At 45.1% G+C, this 18,018-nt stretch overlaps 1 protein-coding gene across 4 annotated transcripts in view; it reads right to left on the reverse strand.

Annotated features, from left to right (window-relative positions):
- The window catches only part of LOC137373618 (latent-transforming growth factor beta-binding protein 2-like), a 773,188-nt gene that overhangs the window by 12,770 nt on the left and 742,400 nt on the right, over nt 1–18,018 (reverse strand). For all 4 annotated transcript variants that reach the window (XM_068038663.1, XM_068038661.1, XM_068038660.1 and 1 more), the window contains 4 exons: nt 16,825–16,911; nt 16,177–16,305; nt 15,373–15,513; nt 4,874–5,044 (listed from right to left, as the gene is read on the reverse strand). In XM_068038663.1, the coding sequence (XP_067894764.1) occupies nt 4,874–5,044; nt 15,373–15,513; nt 16,177–16,305; nt 16,825–16,911 (528 nt within the window). The remainder of the gene's footprint in view (nt 1–4,873; nt 5,045–15,372; nt 15,514–16,176; nt 16,306–16,824; nt 16,912–18,018) is intronic.

An 18,018-nucleotide genomic window follows, 5' to 3' on the forward strand; every position in this document is an offset into this window, starting at 1 on the left:
AATGGCTGCAGCATGGCTGATGGGAGGCTGTTGACTTTCAGTTGAGGATACTGCAGATGGTCCAGGAGGACGTTCTTGAGCAGCTCTGCACTTAGAAAGCCTGGCTCGACATTGAACCATCTCAGCATGGGCAACTGCAGTCTAGGCAGGCTGACTGACAGACAACAGCAAGATCACTGGCAAAGTGGCAGAGGTGGGAGGCTACCATCCTGAGGAAGGACAACAGGTTTGTGCTTCATGAAGCCATTGCCACTCCACCAGGGCTGTGCCTCAGCAATCCTAGTAATCTGTTGGAAGACAGATTGTAGAACTGTTGTGACACTCTTTGAGACCCTTTAAACACAGTAATCCACAGCCATTATGACCTCGGTCTGAGCTTGCATGGCAGTGAGCTGAACTTGCATGAGAGCAGTTGAGCTTCCAATGCAGCACTCAGAAGTTGGGCGGCTGCTGCTTGTTCTGCAAGGAAAGTTGCAACATTGACCATCAAGACACTGCACAGCTGAATCCACAAATGTGCGAATGGAGCTGGCCACTATTTCCATGCTGGAAAGAATGGGTTCCAAGCTCTGCACAAAGGCATGTGCCAAGTATGTGCTGGACTCCTCCACACTTGATATTGAATGCAAGCTTTCTGGCAGGCTTTCCAATTGACAAAGTATTTTGCTTTGTATACCTATTAGTGTTCTCTTGTAGGCTGTCCTGTCAAAGTCCTCATCAGAGTCCTCTGCAGTGGCGAGCCAGCACCTGCATTATGTCTGCACCTTGACCTGGCTGCAGCACACTTGCACCCGATGTATCACCACATACAGATCCAGCCTCTAATCCATCCTCTACGATATGTCTAGTGTTAGTATCTGAATGACCTGGTGGCTGCAAGTGTGAAATCAAGCGCGGCATTTTTCAGCAGAGGCAGCAGTCCCGCAGCTGGGGCTGAAAGCAGGAGCAACCCCGCTTTGGTAGCCGGCGGGACCCGGGGGCTGTATTTTGTTGGCGGGGCTGCCGTCCCTATTAGGTATAGTAGCTGCTGCCCCTTTTAGGTATAGTGCCAGGCCAATCAGAGGGCCAGCAGCTCGGCAGCCTCAGTAGTGCCACCATTAATGGTGGCCACAGCTGGGGCTGCACCTGCAGGATTAGGGCACATTGATGGCTGGCGCCCTTAAGGAGGGGTAAGTAGGGTTGGGGGTAGCCAGGGCCTGGTAGGCATCCCCAGGGGTAGGGGGCAGGATCTTGGCGAGCAGGCAGCACTATTGCCGGGGGTGGCCATTGCCAACAGAGGGCCCCTCCGTGGGCCAAGGCATGCCCAAAAAAGAGGCCCCAACACCGGAGGCCACTGAGTTTCACTGGACGGTCTCCCCACACGGTGATGGACCCCCCCAGCTGCTGGCAAAATGACCACAGGGAGGGAAGTGACCTTTAATTAGCCACTTAAGTGGCTCAATTGGACTCTCTGTGGGCGGCTCATCTGCTAGCTTTCCTGCCGCTGGCAAAATGGCCTGGCGGCGGGAAGAGGTTGTGCATGCCACCTGATGTTTTCCTGCGCCATTTTTCCAGCCTTCCCACCTATCTGCCTATCCCCAAAGGACTGGTAAAATTCATCCCCAAGTAACAGTGCTTTGTCTTCACTCTTTTGTTGATGTTCCTGCATTGCCTGGCCAGGTTGTACCTCTTGGGTAGCTGAAAGAAAAAAGGCACAAGCATAAAGCTGTGGTGAAGTGGTGGACGAGATGATGTGGGGAAGGGGGATTGGAATAAGAGGTGCATTCTTAAACCATCTGCAGCTTTTACATCAGAAGAGTGTGTGAGACAAGGGGTATGTGCGATGCCATAAGGAGGATAAGGTATGACGATACTATCATCTTCTATATGGCTGGATCTTGTTCTCCCTCAGGTGTTGGGTTCTGTGGTTGGGGTGGGGGGGGGGGCGGTGGTGGGGGCCTGAAGATGGCTCCAAATGAGGCCTGCCATGGACCTCGATGCCATGAGGCCTGGCCCGATCATCCTAGCTCCGGCGCTGCTCCATGGCGGCCCGCCCACTGCTGGGAGACGGAACCATAATTAAAATATTCAAATCAATAAAATGAATGAATTAACATACATTTACCTGCGATCTTGAGGGCCCACCGCAATCATAGGCGTGGTGGCCAGCACTCCCATGCCTTCAAATCCCTATTTGGGGATAAGCGGCGCCACACTGGTGGGGAGGGGAGAGGAGCTAAGGTTTTCAATGCAGGGGGAGACGGGGTCAAAAAAAGGTAATGGGTGTAGGGGATGGTGGGAAGGGTTGAACTGTAAACTTTATGCAGTTTGGGGGGGGCTAAAGGTCAGATGTTAAAGGTGTATTTTGGGGGGGAAGAGCAAATAGTTAATGTAATTATTATTGGGGGGTAGGAAAGGGGTGTTAGAAATGTAAAAATTTAAATTAGACGGCAGGGCTGGCTGCCCTTTAAAAACGGCAACACAGGCAACTGGCGCCATTGCTGGGTACAGACAGCCCACCCCCTCCATGACATTGTGGGGAGGGGGCAGGCCGACCTGGCCATTTAAATAAGCCACTGTGCTTATGATCATGGCGGCTCTTTGGCGTTTTTTGAGCTCGACGCCGAGATTGGCAGCGGGCTCTTAAAATCCAGCCCATAGTTTCAGCCCCATCTTTGGTCATGGTTTCAGCAATGGCTGTTCCAATAATGGCCAACACAACCTCCTCCATGGAGACTAGGAGATGTAGACAGGCTTGTTCCCTTTCAATTAGCCCCTGCTGCTTATAGTTGTGTGCCAGTGCATGTCATGCCATCTGTTTGGACAATGTAGTTGTCATGGCTGAATTGCTGGCAGTGTGTGCAAGCTGTGAGATATGGATGTGAGGCTTGCAACAGTGCTAAGTGCATAAGGGTGAGGTGAAACTATGAATGTTAGGTATGAGTCCTGATTGATAGAGATAGCTGGTAGGTAATAGGGTTGTGGTGAATTCAGCAGTGGTCGAGGCTAGTAATGCAGTTGATAGGATATGGCATTTGAAGATGTATTCACTGAGGTCACTGAACTTCTTGAGGCACTGCATCCAGGCCTTCAGGACTTGATTCCTGATATTGACCTCCATGACAATCTGCACCCACTGCTTTTGATCCTGTTTCTGGACAGCCTCTTGCAGACATAGGCCATCTTTCCTCTTCTCCACCAAGACCTTCAGTGCAGTGTCCAAAGACCTTGGAGCCCAGTCTCTCCCACGTTGTGCCATTCTTCACTATTTCTCAGGATACATTCACTTCCTACACAATTTCCAGCAACTACTTGAGTCACAGTGCAACTCCCTTTTAAGAGGTGCAGGCTGGCTTTAAGCAGTACTGGCTAGTTTTAAGTGATGCTGGGAAGTAGTGATTTTGGGCTCCCTGCAAATGCATGCAGTCAATGAACAGCGCTGGCTGTGCGCATACTTAATATACTGAACAGGCAGCACGGAGTTGGTGCAGTGCCTATGTTTCAATCAACGGCGTGGGTTAATCATGCATCGCAGTCCCTGTATCTGTTTTCGGGGGCTATCCAATTTAGCCCCTGCAGAAATTAAACCAGAAAGTACAGAGCAGGAATTATAAATTTAAATCATGTACAGAAAGCAAAATAAAGATTGGGAAAGAAAGATGGAATTAAGAGAAAGAGAGATAAAAGAGACAGAAAAAGTAAAAAAAAATATTGTTTTATTATGGCAGTTGTGGCTCAGATGGTAACACTCTTGCTTCTGAGTCAGAAAGTTCTAGGTTCAAGTTCCAGTCCAGGTCTGGAGCACAACAATCTAGGCTGACATTCCAGTGCAGTCCTGAGGGAGTGCTGCACTGTCATAGGTGCAACCTTTGGATGAGATGTTAAACCAAGGCCTCATCTGCCTTCTCAGGTTGACATAAAAGATTTCATGGCACTATTTCGAAGAAGAGCAGGGAAATTATCCCCGGTGTGCTGGCCAATACTTATCCCTCAATTAACATCACAAAAACAGCTACGCTGGTCATTATCATGTTCCTGTTTCTGGGAGTTTGCTGTACACAAATTAGCTGTTGTGTTTCCGACATTACAAAAGTGACCAAACCTCACAAGAGTACTTCATTGGCTGCAAAGTGCTTTGAGAGTGGTCATAAAAGCTGCTATATAAATGCAGGTCTTTTTAAAAAAAAAACTCCAACACTAATTCAATTCTGAAGGAATAAGATTCCATACTTGTAAAATTAAATTTTAAGGGCCAAGGAGGTTGTTTGGCAGTAATTATGGTTGATCACACCATTAAAAATTCACTTGTACCTGACTGTACCAGGCCTAACCTTTTCTGCCATGCATAGTGAGTAACCAGTGGGTAAGTACCGCATTTATTTCAATGTTGAGTCTATCAGTGAGGTACTCTTACAGTGCAGCCTGTGGAGGAACTGGGTAACTCAGATCACAACTTCTAGATTTCCACGTTTAACTGATTTAACTGCTTATTCCGGAAGTTGCTGTCTGAATTTCTCCATAATAATGGAATGTACTACCTGAAAGGGTGGTGGAAGCAGATTCAACAGTGTCTTTTAAAAAGATATTGAATAAACATTTAAAGACAAAAAAACAGCATGGATATGGAGAAAGAGCAGGGGAGTGGGACTAATTGGATCGCTCTACCAAAGAGCTGGCACAGGCATGATGGGTTGAGTGGCCTCCTTCTGTGCTGTATCATTCTATTATTCTATGCTATTAGTGAGCGCTAATAGCTTCACAATTATTCTCAATGCAAAATCTGGCTGCTATGTTTGGTGTTGTAATACTACAGTGCCACCAAAGTCAAGATTTACCCCCTAGTGTTTATTTGGCATTTACATACAATATGGGTATTGAATAAGTAAAATCTTACCTGATGTTCTGGAAGGACAAAAGGCACATTGCAGGCCCCAGGCCTCTCCATACAAGCAGCAACACTCAGTGTAGGTTGTTGATCTGGTCCTCAAAGGTTTGCTACAGATATCGTCCTCAGTCACTCCTTGCCAGCATATATCTAGATACGTATCTGCCTCTTCAGAGTCAACTAATGAAGAGAATTAATACCAATGGGGTTATCTTTAAAACAAGTAAAAATCTGTTGTCAGGTTACTGTTGTAAACATAAAAAAAGAGTAAATATTTTGAGGTTCCATGCCACCATTGAGGCCTTCCGTGTGCCACCTGCTGTCAGAAAATTGTGGTGTGCTGCCTGGAATTTTCCATCCAGTGATTTAAATCACAGGCCACATGCTTGTTAAGCCGTATACAGATCACATTCTCCAGCTTGGTGCGAGCTGTGTTCAAGGCAGCCCAATTTTAAAAAGGGGGCCTCAAAAAGGTGTTACACCCCCTATTTGCACAAACAAAGGAACTAGCACCTTCTCCTTTGTTATCTCTTGCCCAACCCCCACCTCACTTGTTTATAATCTGTGACTTTTCTAATATTTGTCAGTTCCGAAGAAGGGTCACTGACCCGAAACGTTAACTCTGCTTCTCTTTCCACAGATGCTGCCAGACCTGCTGAGTGAATCCAGCATTTCTTGTTTTTGTGTCAAAGGTACTAATGCTTGTTTCAGGCACAGGTCCTGGAAGCCTTTTCGATGTCTATACCAACATGGCGAGAGGTGCACACTGGGCTTCATTGAATTTCTAGACCATGATGTCAGCCATGGTATAACTACTGCTAATGTAAAGTAGAAGTCAATCAATCACATGTTGGATATTCCCATTGCGAGATAGGAATAATCTAATGTATCAGCTATAAATTAGAAGGCTTCAATGTAACACAGCTTGTTTACCCCATGCTGGATGGTCTACAATGCTATTCCTTTCAAATATGCTGCAAATTCAAAATCTTATGTCTGCACATATTTCCTGTCTATAAACTATAACTTCCTGTTGTCACAGTGTTGTTACACTTTTGTGTCCACGATTTCTACTGTAAATTCCTATGTCCACATTTATAATGAAGCCTGCCTATGTGGAAGTGTCAGCCATGGCTCAGTTAGAAATCTCTCCTCTGAATCAAAAAGGTGTGGGTTTAAGTCCCAATTCAGAGCACAAAAACCTAGCTAACACTCCAGTGCACTACTGAGGGAGTACTGCACTGTTGGAGATGCTGTCTTTTAGATGACATCTTAAACTGATGCCCTGTCAACTCTCTTGGGTGGAAATAAAAGATCTCATGAGACTATTCCAAAGAATAGCAGGGGAGTTATCTCCGGTATCCTGACCAATATTTATCCCCTCAATCAAAATCACTAAAAACAGATTATCTGGTCATTATCACATTGATGTTTGTTGGAGCTTGCTGGGCACAAATTGGCTGTTGTGTTTCCTACATGAGAATAGTGACTACATCTCAGAAAAAAAGTACTTAATTGGCTGGAAAGCACCCTGGAACTTCCTGAGGATGTGAAAGGTGCTATATAAATGCAAGTTTTTTTTTTCTTTCATGTATCACATTGTAGTTACATCCTTCTGCTAGTTTTGGTGCTGCAGTTCTACATATCTTTGTTCTTCAGCATGAGGAACTCCTAAATTCTACCTATCTACTTCTTTGCTTCCCAAATTCTTGTAAGTTTTGTTATTTAACTATAAATAATAATATAAAATAAAGGTTCTATATAAAAATAGGAACAAAATGTATGATTTTAAGATGAGGTGAGCTTTAGGTCTATGTGTCTTGGTGCATTTAACCCTACTGTCTAACCCCATTTCACCTGATCACTGCATTTGGTTTTGACTCCCTGGGCTGAATTTTCAGGTTCCACCAGGGGCAGGATCAGAAGCAGACTGGGGTCTGCATGCCTGTTTCCCGATGCAGTTCCTGACCCTGGTAAGTTTTACAAGGGTGGGGAAGGGAAACCCTGAGATCCTGCCCAATCCACTAAGAATGCCAATTAATGTTGTTAAAGAGCTCATTAAGGGGCATGTTCTGATTTTGACAAGGGCTGCATTTGCAGTCTGGGGTAAACCAGTTGAATGGAGGCAGACAAACAGTGGGAGACAGTCATGACCACCCCAGGGAATTAGGTGGGCTCCATGAAAGGGTAAATGGCGCAAAGGGGTATTTGGCCTTTGGCACACAGGTGCCATCGGCTCAGTTAGGTTGCGGGGAGAGTGCGAATTAAGTGCTCAGGTAGTGCAGGGGATTGTCAGCCGCCTGGCATCACGAGGGCAGAAGAGCAGGGAACAAGGCTGCCAAATACAACTGGGAGGTTACGTGAGCATAAGGAAAGCAGCAGCAGGGAAGGGGATGCAACTCACAGATTTTGGGTCCAGTGAGGAACAACACCCTCTGCAGGAAATGCAGACGAGAGGAATGAGGGGCAGGAAGGACACTGAGGCCATAGCCTCAACATAGGATTTACCACCGAAGATGGAGCTACCTTGAGATGACCAAGAACCAGTGCACAGGAGACTGCAACTCTCCAAAGAGATGGTCACTGAAATTTCTACCCTCGTCACTGAAGATCTCGCACCTTGCAGCACTACTCGCCATGTCTTGCCAGTAGCTGTCAAAGTCACTGTGGCTTTGAACCTCTTTGCTTCTGAGTCCTTCCAAGGATCAGCTGTGGACCTTGGCTGCATCTCACAAATGGCTGCATGCCACTGTATCTCACTGGTCTCTGATGTCCTGTTTGTGTGAGTTAGACAGTACATGCAATTGCAGACAGACACGGCCTTGCAGGCACAGAGGGCAATGGGTTTTGGCTCCATTGCTGGATTCCCCAGGTGCAGGGTATCACGATTGCACCCATATGGCCATCAAGGTGGCCAGTCAGGTTCATCAGCAGGAAGGGCTTCCACTCCCTCAATGCTCAACTGATCTGCAACCACAACAAGAGCTTCCTCCATGTGTACATTCACTTTCTTGGCAAATATCATGACTCCTTAAGTCTCCGCAAGTCCAGGCTGCCACAACTCTTCACCTCCCAAACTCATGATGATGATGACATCCTGTGAGAGAAGACACCCTCATCCGCCTTGGTGACTACTTCAGCCTTTGTCTGGTGCTTCGGATGGCTGAAGGGGAGCACCAGCTGGGGTGCAACTGGAATCCCCTCCACCCATCCCTGTGCTGTCAGCACCACTGACTGGTTAAGGCTACACAGTGTGGCATGCAAAACTGGAGTCAGTGGGAATCAGGTGGAAAACTCTCCGCTGGTTGGAGTCATACCTAGCACAAAGGAAGATGGTTGTGGTTGTTGGAGGTCAATCATCTCAGTCCCAGGACATCACTGCAGGATTTCCTCAGGGTATTGGCCCAGGCCCAACCATCTTCAGCTGCTTCATCAATGACCTTCCCTCCAGCATAAGATCAGAAGTGGGGAAGTTCGCTGATGATTGCAAAATGTTCAGCACCATTCATGACTCCTCAGAAAGTGAAGCAGCCCATGTCCAGATGCAGCAAGACCTGGACAACATCCAGTCTTGGGCTGATAAGTGGCAAGTAACATTTGCGCCACACAAGTGCCAAGCAATGACGATCTCAAACAAGAGATGACTGCATCTGTGCTGCGGATGATGTGCTTGGTAAGGTGTGATGGTGCCTCTACTGAACTCTGATATTGCTGTGGTTAGCCCAGTGGCAGTGAGGGAGTTGGTCTCATTGCCTCAAAATCTGCAACTGTGAGAGGCACAACAGATCATGAGAACTAGCCTTGGAGAACAGAAGCCCCTGATGTGCTGAGACTTCCCAATGCAACTCAGTCTTTGGTATGCTGTCAGATGGGGTAGAGGGCAATGCACCCCTAAATTAATGCATTCCACTCTCTGATCAGCATCTCCACCATGTATGTCTGTTTTGCCTTGCCTGTCTTCCTCATGGTCTGTGACCCTGGCGATGTCCATGGCTCCCTCCCCCATGGTGGTGATAATTGTAGGTAAGGAACCCCTCCTTTCGTCGAGGCATTATGAGCCTATTTCTCCAATAAGGACAAAAAAGAGAGAAATAGGGCACTGCTGGCCTCTTGAGCCAAGGCCAGCTGCTCCTATTCATTAGAAGTTGCATGTTTCAGTGCTGACAGGTCCTCAGGAGCACTATGGCTCTTAAGCCATTCTGAGCAGTCAGTAAGTGCCCTGAGCACATACTCCTCCCATGTTCAGGAGCAGCATGCATCTTCAGACTCCTCAGCTGGTATACGTGTGGGAGGGTGGATACCCAGAGACATGTACTGAGGATTGGGGGTTGCACTCACCTTGCCAGAGTGTATCAGGTCATTAAACCTCTTCCTACACTGGATCCAGTTTCTACGCATCACATTTCTTCTACTTTGTCAGCTAGCTCCATCCAGGCCTACTTAGTGTGGGTGGATGGCCTCCTCCTGCCACCCTAAGGGAAGGGGACCTCCCTCCCCTCCCTTATGGCCTTGAGGAGGATCTCCAGATCTGCATCTGCGAATTGAGGGGCTGCCCTGCCCTGGGTTCCAGGCCTCTGCCTCTCCTAAGACATTCTATGATTCTATGATGTTCCAAACTGAAGGTGAAGCAGTGAAACAGTGAAACACCATAATGGCTGCTGTGGTCTGTTTAAATTGGGCCCACACTTGAACAGTCCCGCCTCCATTCCCGCTGCTGCTAATTAGCCATGCAACAACATGCAACAACATGGGAGGCAGAATAGTATATTATTTTTAAAAATCGTGCGTTTGGATGCGCATTTCTTGTCCCACAAGCCTTACCTCCTGTCACGATTTCTCTGTCAACATATACCATGGTAAATTGCTGTCAATATTTCCCTCTTCAATTTTGCTGTCAACTGCCACAATGTAACGTTGAGTAAGATGATTTTCCCATTTTACACCATATGAATTTGCTCTGAAAAGATCTGTTGTTTCCTTGAAAAACTGGCAGGCCATGATGTTTCGGGCAGCGTACTCTGCCCGTCGTCTGGAGAAATAACTGGAATGGGGGGAAACAGTGGGTTTGCATGTGGTGGAGAATATTCTTGCTGCAGTTGATTGGCTAACTGTATTCTGTGATAGGTCGGTACATGCTATTGTTCTTGCTGCTGACTGGTCAGCTATTGTGTCACGGGAGTTAGAACATAGAACATAGAACAGTACAGCACAGTACAGACCCTTCGGCCCACGATGTTGTGCCGAACCTTTAACCTACTCTAAGATCAAACTAACTACCTACCCTTCATTCTACTATCATCCATGTACCTATCCAAGAGTCGCTTAAATGCCCCTAATGTATCTGCTTCTACTACCACCGCTGGCAGCGCATTCCACGCACCCACCAATCTCTGTGTAAAGAACCTACCTCTGACATCTCCCCGAAACCTTCCTCCAATCACCTTAAAATTATGCCCCTGATGATAGCCCTTTCCACCCTGGGAAAAAGTCTCTGGCTATCCACTCTATCTATGCCTCTCATCATCTTGTACACCTCTATCAAGTCACCTCTCATCCTTCTTCGCTCCAATGAGAAAAGCCCTAGCTCCCTCAATCTTTCTTCGTAAGACATGCCCTCCAGTCCAGGCAGCATCCTGGTAAATCTCCTCTGCACCCTCTCTAAAGCTTCCACATCCTTCCTATAATGAGGCGACCAGAACTGAACACAATATTTCAAGTGTGGTCGAACCAGGGCCTTATAGAGCTGCAGCATAACCTCGCAGCTCTTAAACTCAATCCCCCTGTTAATGAAAGCCAACACACCATACGTCTTCTTAACAACCCTATCAACTTGGGTGGCAACTTTGAGGGATCTATGGACGTGGACCCCAAGATCCCTCTGTTCCTCCACACTACCAAGAATCCTGTCTTTGAGCCTGTATTCTGCATTCAAATTCGACCTTCCAAAATGAATCACTTCACACTTTTCCAGGTTGAACTCCATCTGCCACTTCTCAGCCCAGCTCTGCATCCTGTCAATGTCCCGTTGCAACCTACAACAGCCTTCCACACTATCCACAACTCCAGCAACCTTCGTGTCATCGGCAAACTTGCTAACCCAGCCTTCCACTTCCTCATCCAAGTCATTTATAAAAATCACAAAGAGCAGAGGTCCCAGAACAGATCCCTGCGGAACACCACTGGTCACCGAGCTCCATGCTGAATACTTTCCATCTACTACCACCCTCTGTCTTCTATGGGCCAGCCAATTTTGTATCCAGACAGCCAACTTCCCCTGTATCCCATGCCTCCTCACTTTCTGAGCCTACCATGGGGAACCTTATCAAACGCCTTGCTAAAATCCATATACACCACATCCACTGCTCTTCCTTCATCAATGTGTTTTGTCACATCTTCAGTTGATACATACTATTGTTCTTGTCGGGTTATGTTGGCTGCAGAGCAGGTGGTGATGTGCCTCTTGAGTAGGGGTAGCCAGATATCACTGATGAGCAGGCCACTGTCTTGGGGATGATGTGGTGTTGATAGATCTCCATAGCCTCCCTGTCGCGTCTTGTATGCCAGTGCGTAATGGACGAGATGAGTTTGGAATTGGACCATTCAATGTGATGGTTATTGAGCTGAGCATGCTTGACAATGGCTGACTTGTCCCATTCACTGTGGTTGAAGCAGGCTTGGTGTTCCTTGAGTTTAGGTTGCCTGTTTCTCTGATTTAGACGAAACTGCAGTTGCATTGTATGCTGTAAATTCTTAGTATGTTGTGTGATGGTTTCTTGTCATTGTGCTAATGAAGGATGGAGTGGAGCTTCTTGGATGACTTATGTCAGACTTCTAGGTCCGCTGACTTGAGTATGCATTTAGTCTGTGCGAGGTGGAGCCGATGTAAGGGAAGCTGACTCTTGTCTTGGTTGAAGTAGTGGTTGCATTGCGAGTAACAGGTGAACGTTGATCTAGTGGGAAGGAAATCCATTGAGTTGAAGTGTAAACTTGATATGGCTCAGTTCTTATTGTAGATGTTTCTTATTTCTAATGGAGTAGGCTCTTCTGATGAGGGTGTTGGAGACCAATCGAAGAGTCGAGGGATGATGAAAAGAATGGCAGTTCAGGTATCTGTCAGTATAAATGGGCTTGCAGTAAACTTGGTATGCTGATATCAGGGATAGGCACCAACATAATGCACCACGGACATTTGACAAAATTACTGACTCAGCCACGGACATGGGGGAAATTAATTTGTATATAAAGTGTATAGCCAACCTAATGCCATTAAAACACAGTCTAATTTAAAATGCGTTTCTTCCTATTTACTGAGTACATGGCATTGTTTTTGCTTACACAAGTAGTCAATGTTTGCCTGCACACTTGATGTAGTAATGTGGAGAGTCCGGATAGATGCCCATCTGTCAGTGTGATCTTGATTTCTTTCTTTCCCCTCTTGCTCTCTCTCTCCCTCTATGTGTAAATCCCCATCCCCCTTCTCTTCCCTCTGTGTCCATCTCTCACCCCTCTCTCTCTCCCCTCTCTGTGTCTATCTCTCTCCCCACTTCTCTTCCCTCTGTGTCCATCTCTCTCTCTCTCCCCCCTCTCTCTTCTCCCTCTCCATCTGTCTTCCCCCTCTCTCTCCCCTCTCCCCCTCCCCCCTCTCTCTCTCCCCTTTTCTTCCTCTCTCTCTATCTCTCCTCTCTGTCCCCCCTCTCTCTCTTCCCCCTCTCCCCCTTTCCCCTCTCTCTCCCCCTCTCTTTCTCACTGTCCCTCTCTTTCTCTCTCTGCCCCTCTCTCTATTCCCCTCTCTCTCTGCCCCCTCTCTCTATCCCTCTTTCCCTCTCCCCTCTCTCTCTATCCCCTCTCTAACCCTCTCTCTTTCTCTCTGCCCTTCTCTCTATCACCCCCCTCTCTATCCCTCTCTCTCTCCCCCCTCTCTCTCTATCCCTCTCTCTCTTTCCCCCTTTCCTACTCTCACCCCTCTCTCTGCCCTTCTCTCTATCCCTCTCTCTCTGCCCCCTCACTATCTCTCTCCCTTTCTCTCTGCCCCTCTCTCTATCCCTCTCTCTCCCCCCTCTCTATCCCTCTCTCTCTGCCCTCCTCTATCCCTCTCCTCTGCCCCTCTCGCTATCCCCTCCTCTTTCTCTCTGCCCCTCTCTCTATCCCTTCTCTCTCTCTCCCCCTCCCTCTCTCTACCTCTGCAGTTGCAGAGTGGGAACTCTCCCCAGAGCTGCTTTGTGATTAGCTCATTTTAAAAAAAATTCACAGCCGTCAGTTTCACAGCTGACAGGTGCTGGGAGCAGAAACAGCAGCTTCTGAACTCAGGACAAGTTTGTGATTTTTGATGAGCTTTTTAAAAAAAAAAATCGGAGCCCATTGGGAAAACCCGAACTTGTCCTGAGTTTCAAAGCCGCTGTCTCTGCTCTAAATACCTGTCAACTGTGAAACTGACGGCTGTGATTTTTTTAAAAGTCAGATTGATTTGGAAAAAAGAAGTCAATGGGAAATTTCTATTCCCTGAAATTACTACTCACAGACTCTAAAATCTTTTACCACAAACACTCGTATCCGTGTACGGACACGTTACCGACCCCTGGCTGGTATGCTGTTATGAGATTTGGTAGCAGAACATCAAGAGATGGTATGTAAAGTTGTTGTTCCATCTCCATGGTGAAATTAATGTTTGGATGTTGGTTATTAAGATATTTCAGAAAACTAAGATCTCTCCTATCATGTTCTGATATGACAGAAGTGTCATTGTCATTTTGGATCCAGAGTTTAGATTGTAGAGTAGTTGACTGAAGTGCTGTTTGAACTCTTCCATGAAAACGTTGGTGACAATTGGTGACAGTGAGGAGTCCACAGTAGCTCAATTTGTTTGTTTGAAATAGGAACCTTGCCATTGAAATGATGTTGAGTTGAGCAACATCAATAGACAATTGGAAATCTGGTCAGGTGACATCGCAGTTCTGTTGGGTAAGGAAGTGTCTTCTTCTATTACGTCAAGGCCTGCCAGTTCTTCTAAGAACTGCTTTTTCAAGGAAACAACTGTTCTTTTTACAGCACATTCACATAGTGCAAAACTGTAAAATCGTCTTACTTATCGTTAATGCTCTCACCGTGAAAACCTTCAAACAACTTTTGCCACAATGTAGTTGCAGACTCTGACAATTGGGTGGCTCTGTGGAGCAAGTTTCTTAAGTTTTTCTTCTAATTCTATCACAATCTTGTCTAGAAGAAAACCTTATGTTCATCAACTGACTGTGGGCAATGCCATAGGCATATCCATGAAGCTTCTTAATGTCTTGAACTGGTTGTTCAAGGGAGTTCAGTTTGTTATATTGTTAAATACAAACAAATTAACTGGTATACGCTGTTACTGTTCTCTTTCAAGTTTCAACTATTGAGATAAAAACAGTACATCTGAGACAAGGAAATAGGCTGTTAAACAATATCAATCCAGAACATTTCGTGACTCCCCGCCCTGCCCTCCTCCTCTACCTGCATCTCTTTTAGAATTACTATACAATGCTAAAGCTTTACTTTTTTGATATAAAATTACAAATCAGTAAGTATCGAAAACATGCATGTTTTAGTCAATCCAAGAGCCACGATTTCAAGCCTTGCAAATAACTTTCATGCTGTGGGCTATGAAGAAATTGTACTTGCTTTGATATTGACTCTGGATTTTATGGTTGAAAATTAATTTTCAGCAGGGAATAGCAAAGCTAGCTGTTTAATTTGAAGACTATTAGCATGTAAATTGTGAATACCATATCTTATGTTCTCTACTTAATTCTGTTAACATAAGTTACATTTTCTGCTTCACCCTGCAACCTCTGAATTACAACTCTTTGTCCACCATGTGTCTACCCAACTAAGACGGCAGACAGACAACCTGTTCCAAATGCTCTGCCGATATTGCTCTAGAACCAGTAATTAAGAGGGATGTGAGAACAGATTGAGCTGTCTCCACAGACTCTATGCTCATGGTAAACAGCTTGATAGAAAATAATTCCTTCCCTGTGGAACTCTGCCTGGTTCCTCTCCACATTTTAAGACCCTAAACTCAGTGTATGGAAAATGCAAAAGCAAACCCAATCAACCCATAACATGGTGTTTTACACATCGCAACATTTTAACTAGTTTTCTCTGACAGCCCAGTGCATGGTGAACCATACAGTTGAGAAAGATTGCAGGTTCAATCTCTGATCTCATCAGGGGTGCTAATTCCAGTCTGAGTTTTGCTGGATAGGAAGGAAAAAAATTAGCCATTGAACCTGTGCCTGCATGGGAACTTTGGGTGAATATAGGACTGGTCTCGTCTGTGATGTTACCTATGGCTGAATGACAGTGAAGATCAAATCAAGAATAGCTATTTGAACAGGATTGTGGAGGGCTGTCAGTGCTGATGGAGGACGGGGGGAATGGGGCAGAGAGGGGGATGGAATCTAAATTTCTAGAAAATTAGATCAAATATACAATTATCAATATATGGTACAAAAAGCATGGGAATTTGTATTTACCCCCTGATTCTGTGCCATTTATACATCTTTTACGGGTTATATCCAGTGTAAGTGGTGGGCTGCAGAAACAATTAAAAGATCCTGGTGTATTGACACACTCTCCATTCACACATGTATTTTCATCCTGACACTCATTGATATCTAAAGAAATAATGACAAGAAAACAAATATGTTATTCCTTTAGATTGATACATCAATATTCACCTATCCTCTACAAGTGATTTAGGCAATGAATTAATTATTCAACTGTTTTCTGGCTGCAAATCTTTTCTTTACTTTGGTAGGATTGAGAGTATAGAGTGCAGATGCAAGCTGTATTGGGTGCCAATAATGTATGTGCAATCTTCAAAATTTAGCTGACCCTTTTCTATAACTTTATCTTCAAAACACACAGAAAATGTGTTATCAAAATGGAATGTTTTAAAAATTGGAGGGCCAATTTAGTGCTTACATGTTCCCAGCAGGGAGCAACACTCATGGAATGCGCTGCAGGTGCACAACCTGTGATTTTCAACTCCTGCAATGAACAGATGGAAAATTATAGGTTGCACACCCATCAGTTAACACCATGTGCCCTTAGTGAGTGCTGCTTCCCATTGGATTATGGAATCAACATTAGTATTTAGCATAGAGTTTATATTACTTAGGGAGCTTGTTTAATTTCAGAGCTTGTCTATGTTAGGAATGCTTAGAAAAGAGGACCACTGTATACTTTACTGCATGCTCATTGGACACACTGAGTTTTAAATAAACATACATTTGTAGGCACATATCACTATAATCATGCTAATAGTTCAAACTTACCAACGCATTCCAGCCTCACGTTGTCATAGTAAAACCCTGTGTCACAATAGCAGGCATAGTCACCTATAGTATTTACACAATGCCCGTTCTTGCAGATTTCTGATCCAAACATTGCACATTCATCTGCATCTGCAGGTGGGAAAAAGCACACCATTTTAGAGGCATTGATCTAAATTTTCCAGTTCTGATGAAGTTCAGACCAGAATGGCTAGTAATGAGTACAAAGCTGTCCAGAGGTGTAAATCAGCCAAGAAAGTGTTATAGCCAAAGTATTTCATCAAAAGTGTGACAGCAAGTTTGCGATATCAGAAAGTAAATGTTACAAGAGTCTGACCGGCCAGTGAAGGGGTTGGGCATGGTAAGTAAATTTCGTCACACGTTCTGCAATAATTTCTCATTTTGGGCCCGGTGTGAGCTTTAAGTGGAGTAGGGGGTACAATTCTGAGTTTGGGCTTATTGTTTGGCAAAGTGAAAGCAGCCGGCTATGATATAACTAATCTGCAAATGCTTGATGTTGACATTGAGTGCCCAGGAATGTGAAATTATTCCATTTTCCGGTACTAATATTGTTACATGCATGTGAACAGAACTTCACCAAAAAGAGCAATCGCTGACAAATCAAACCACTTGTGCTATTTTAAGACTCACCTCCATAGTTTTGTGATCCAAAGCTAAAAGAATCAATCTGAAATGGAATAAATCCTTTGCCATCTGGACAAATTTCATTATATTCATCTGAATTAAAGAAAGAGAATAATTACTAATGATTCAAATGCAGTTTTGACTTACTATAATTCTAGCCTTTGAAAATACATAAATGATCTGAATAATGACATGATCAGGTACCAAGATAATTGACTTCTTCATTGGCCTGTTATTACATTAACACAGCAGTGCGGGAAACGTGTTGGCTGGCTCTGGGTGCCCCCTAACCTTTAGGATTTCTCTCTGTCAAGCTATTTGAATAAAATGGGTCTAAATACTATGGGATATCTGAGGGCACCTGCTAGGTGTGAGGATATGGACACTTTCCTTAACTTAATTAATTCGTTTGTACCAAGCAATTATAAGAAAAGTGACGTTTGCAAATTTGGTGGGTACTTATTCTGACATCTAATGTCAATTTCATGCAGGTATACAGTACATGGGTGGGGGGGGGGGTGGGGGGGGGGGGTGGTGGGGTGGTGCCAGAGGTAGAACTAGAGGGAATTCAGCTGAACTGTGTCATCTTACCAGTCCCATCTCCTTCTCTGTTGTCAGCTGCATAAGGGTAGACGCAAGACTTGCCTGTTGTACCCAAGGAAACATGGGCACATCCAGAAAGGGTTAGTGACTGAAATGAAATGGGTCGCATCCTAATATATGCCCCAACAAACCTCTACCTATGTGTCCCAACAACATCCTCAGTGTGCCAAACATTGTGAGGAAATTTTGGGTTTATGAATCCAAATAATAAGCAGCATATTTCACAAGTGGCAATGAATTATGGGCCCTATTGGGGAGATGGTGACATAGTTGTAATGTCACTGGATTAATAATCCAGAGGCCCAAGCTAATGCTCTGGGTTCAAATCCCAACATGGCAGCTGGTGAAATTTAAATTCAATTAATTAATTAACTCAATTAATTAATAAAAATCTGGAATTGAACGCTAGTCTCAGTAATGGTGCCATGAAACTACCATTGATTGTTGCAAAAATCCATCAATGTCCTTTAGGGAAGGAAATCTGCTGTCCTTACCTGGTCTGGCCTACATGTGACTCCAGACCCACAGCAATGTAGTTTACTCTTAACTGCTCTGTCAAGGACAATTAGGGATGGGCAACAAATGCTGGCCTTGCCA

Source organism: Heterodontus francisci, chromosome 9 (genome assembly GCF_036365525.1).
Source record: "Heterodontus francisci isolate sHetFra1 chromosome 9, sHetFra1.hap1, whole genome shotgun sequence".
In the NCBI taxonomy this organism is placed as follows: Eukaryota; Metazoa; Chordata; class Chondrichthyes; order Heterodontiformes; family Heterodontidae; genus Heterodontus; species Heterodontus francisci.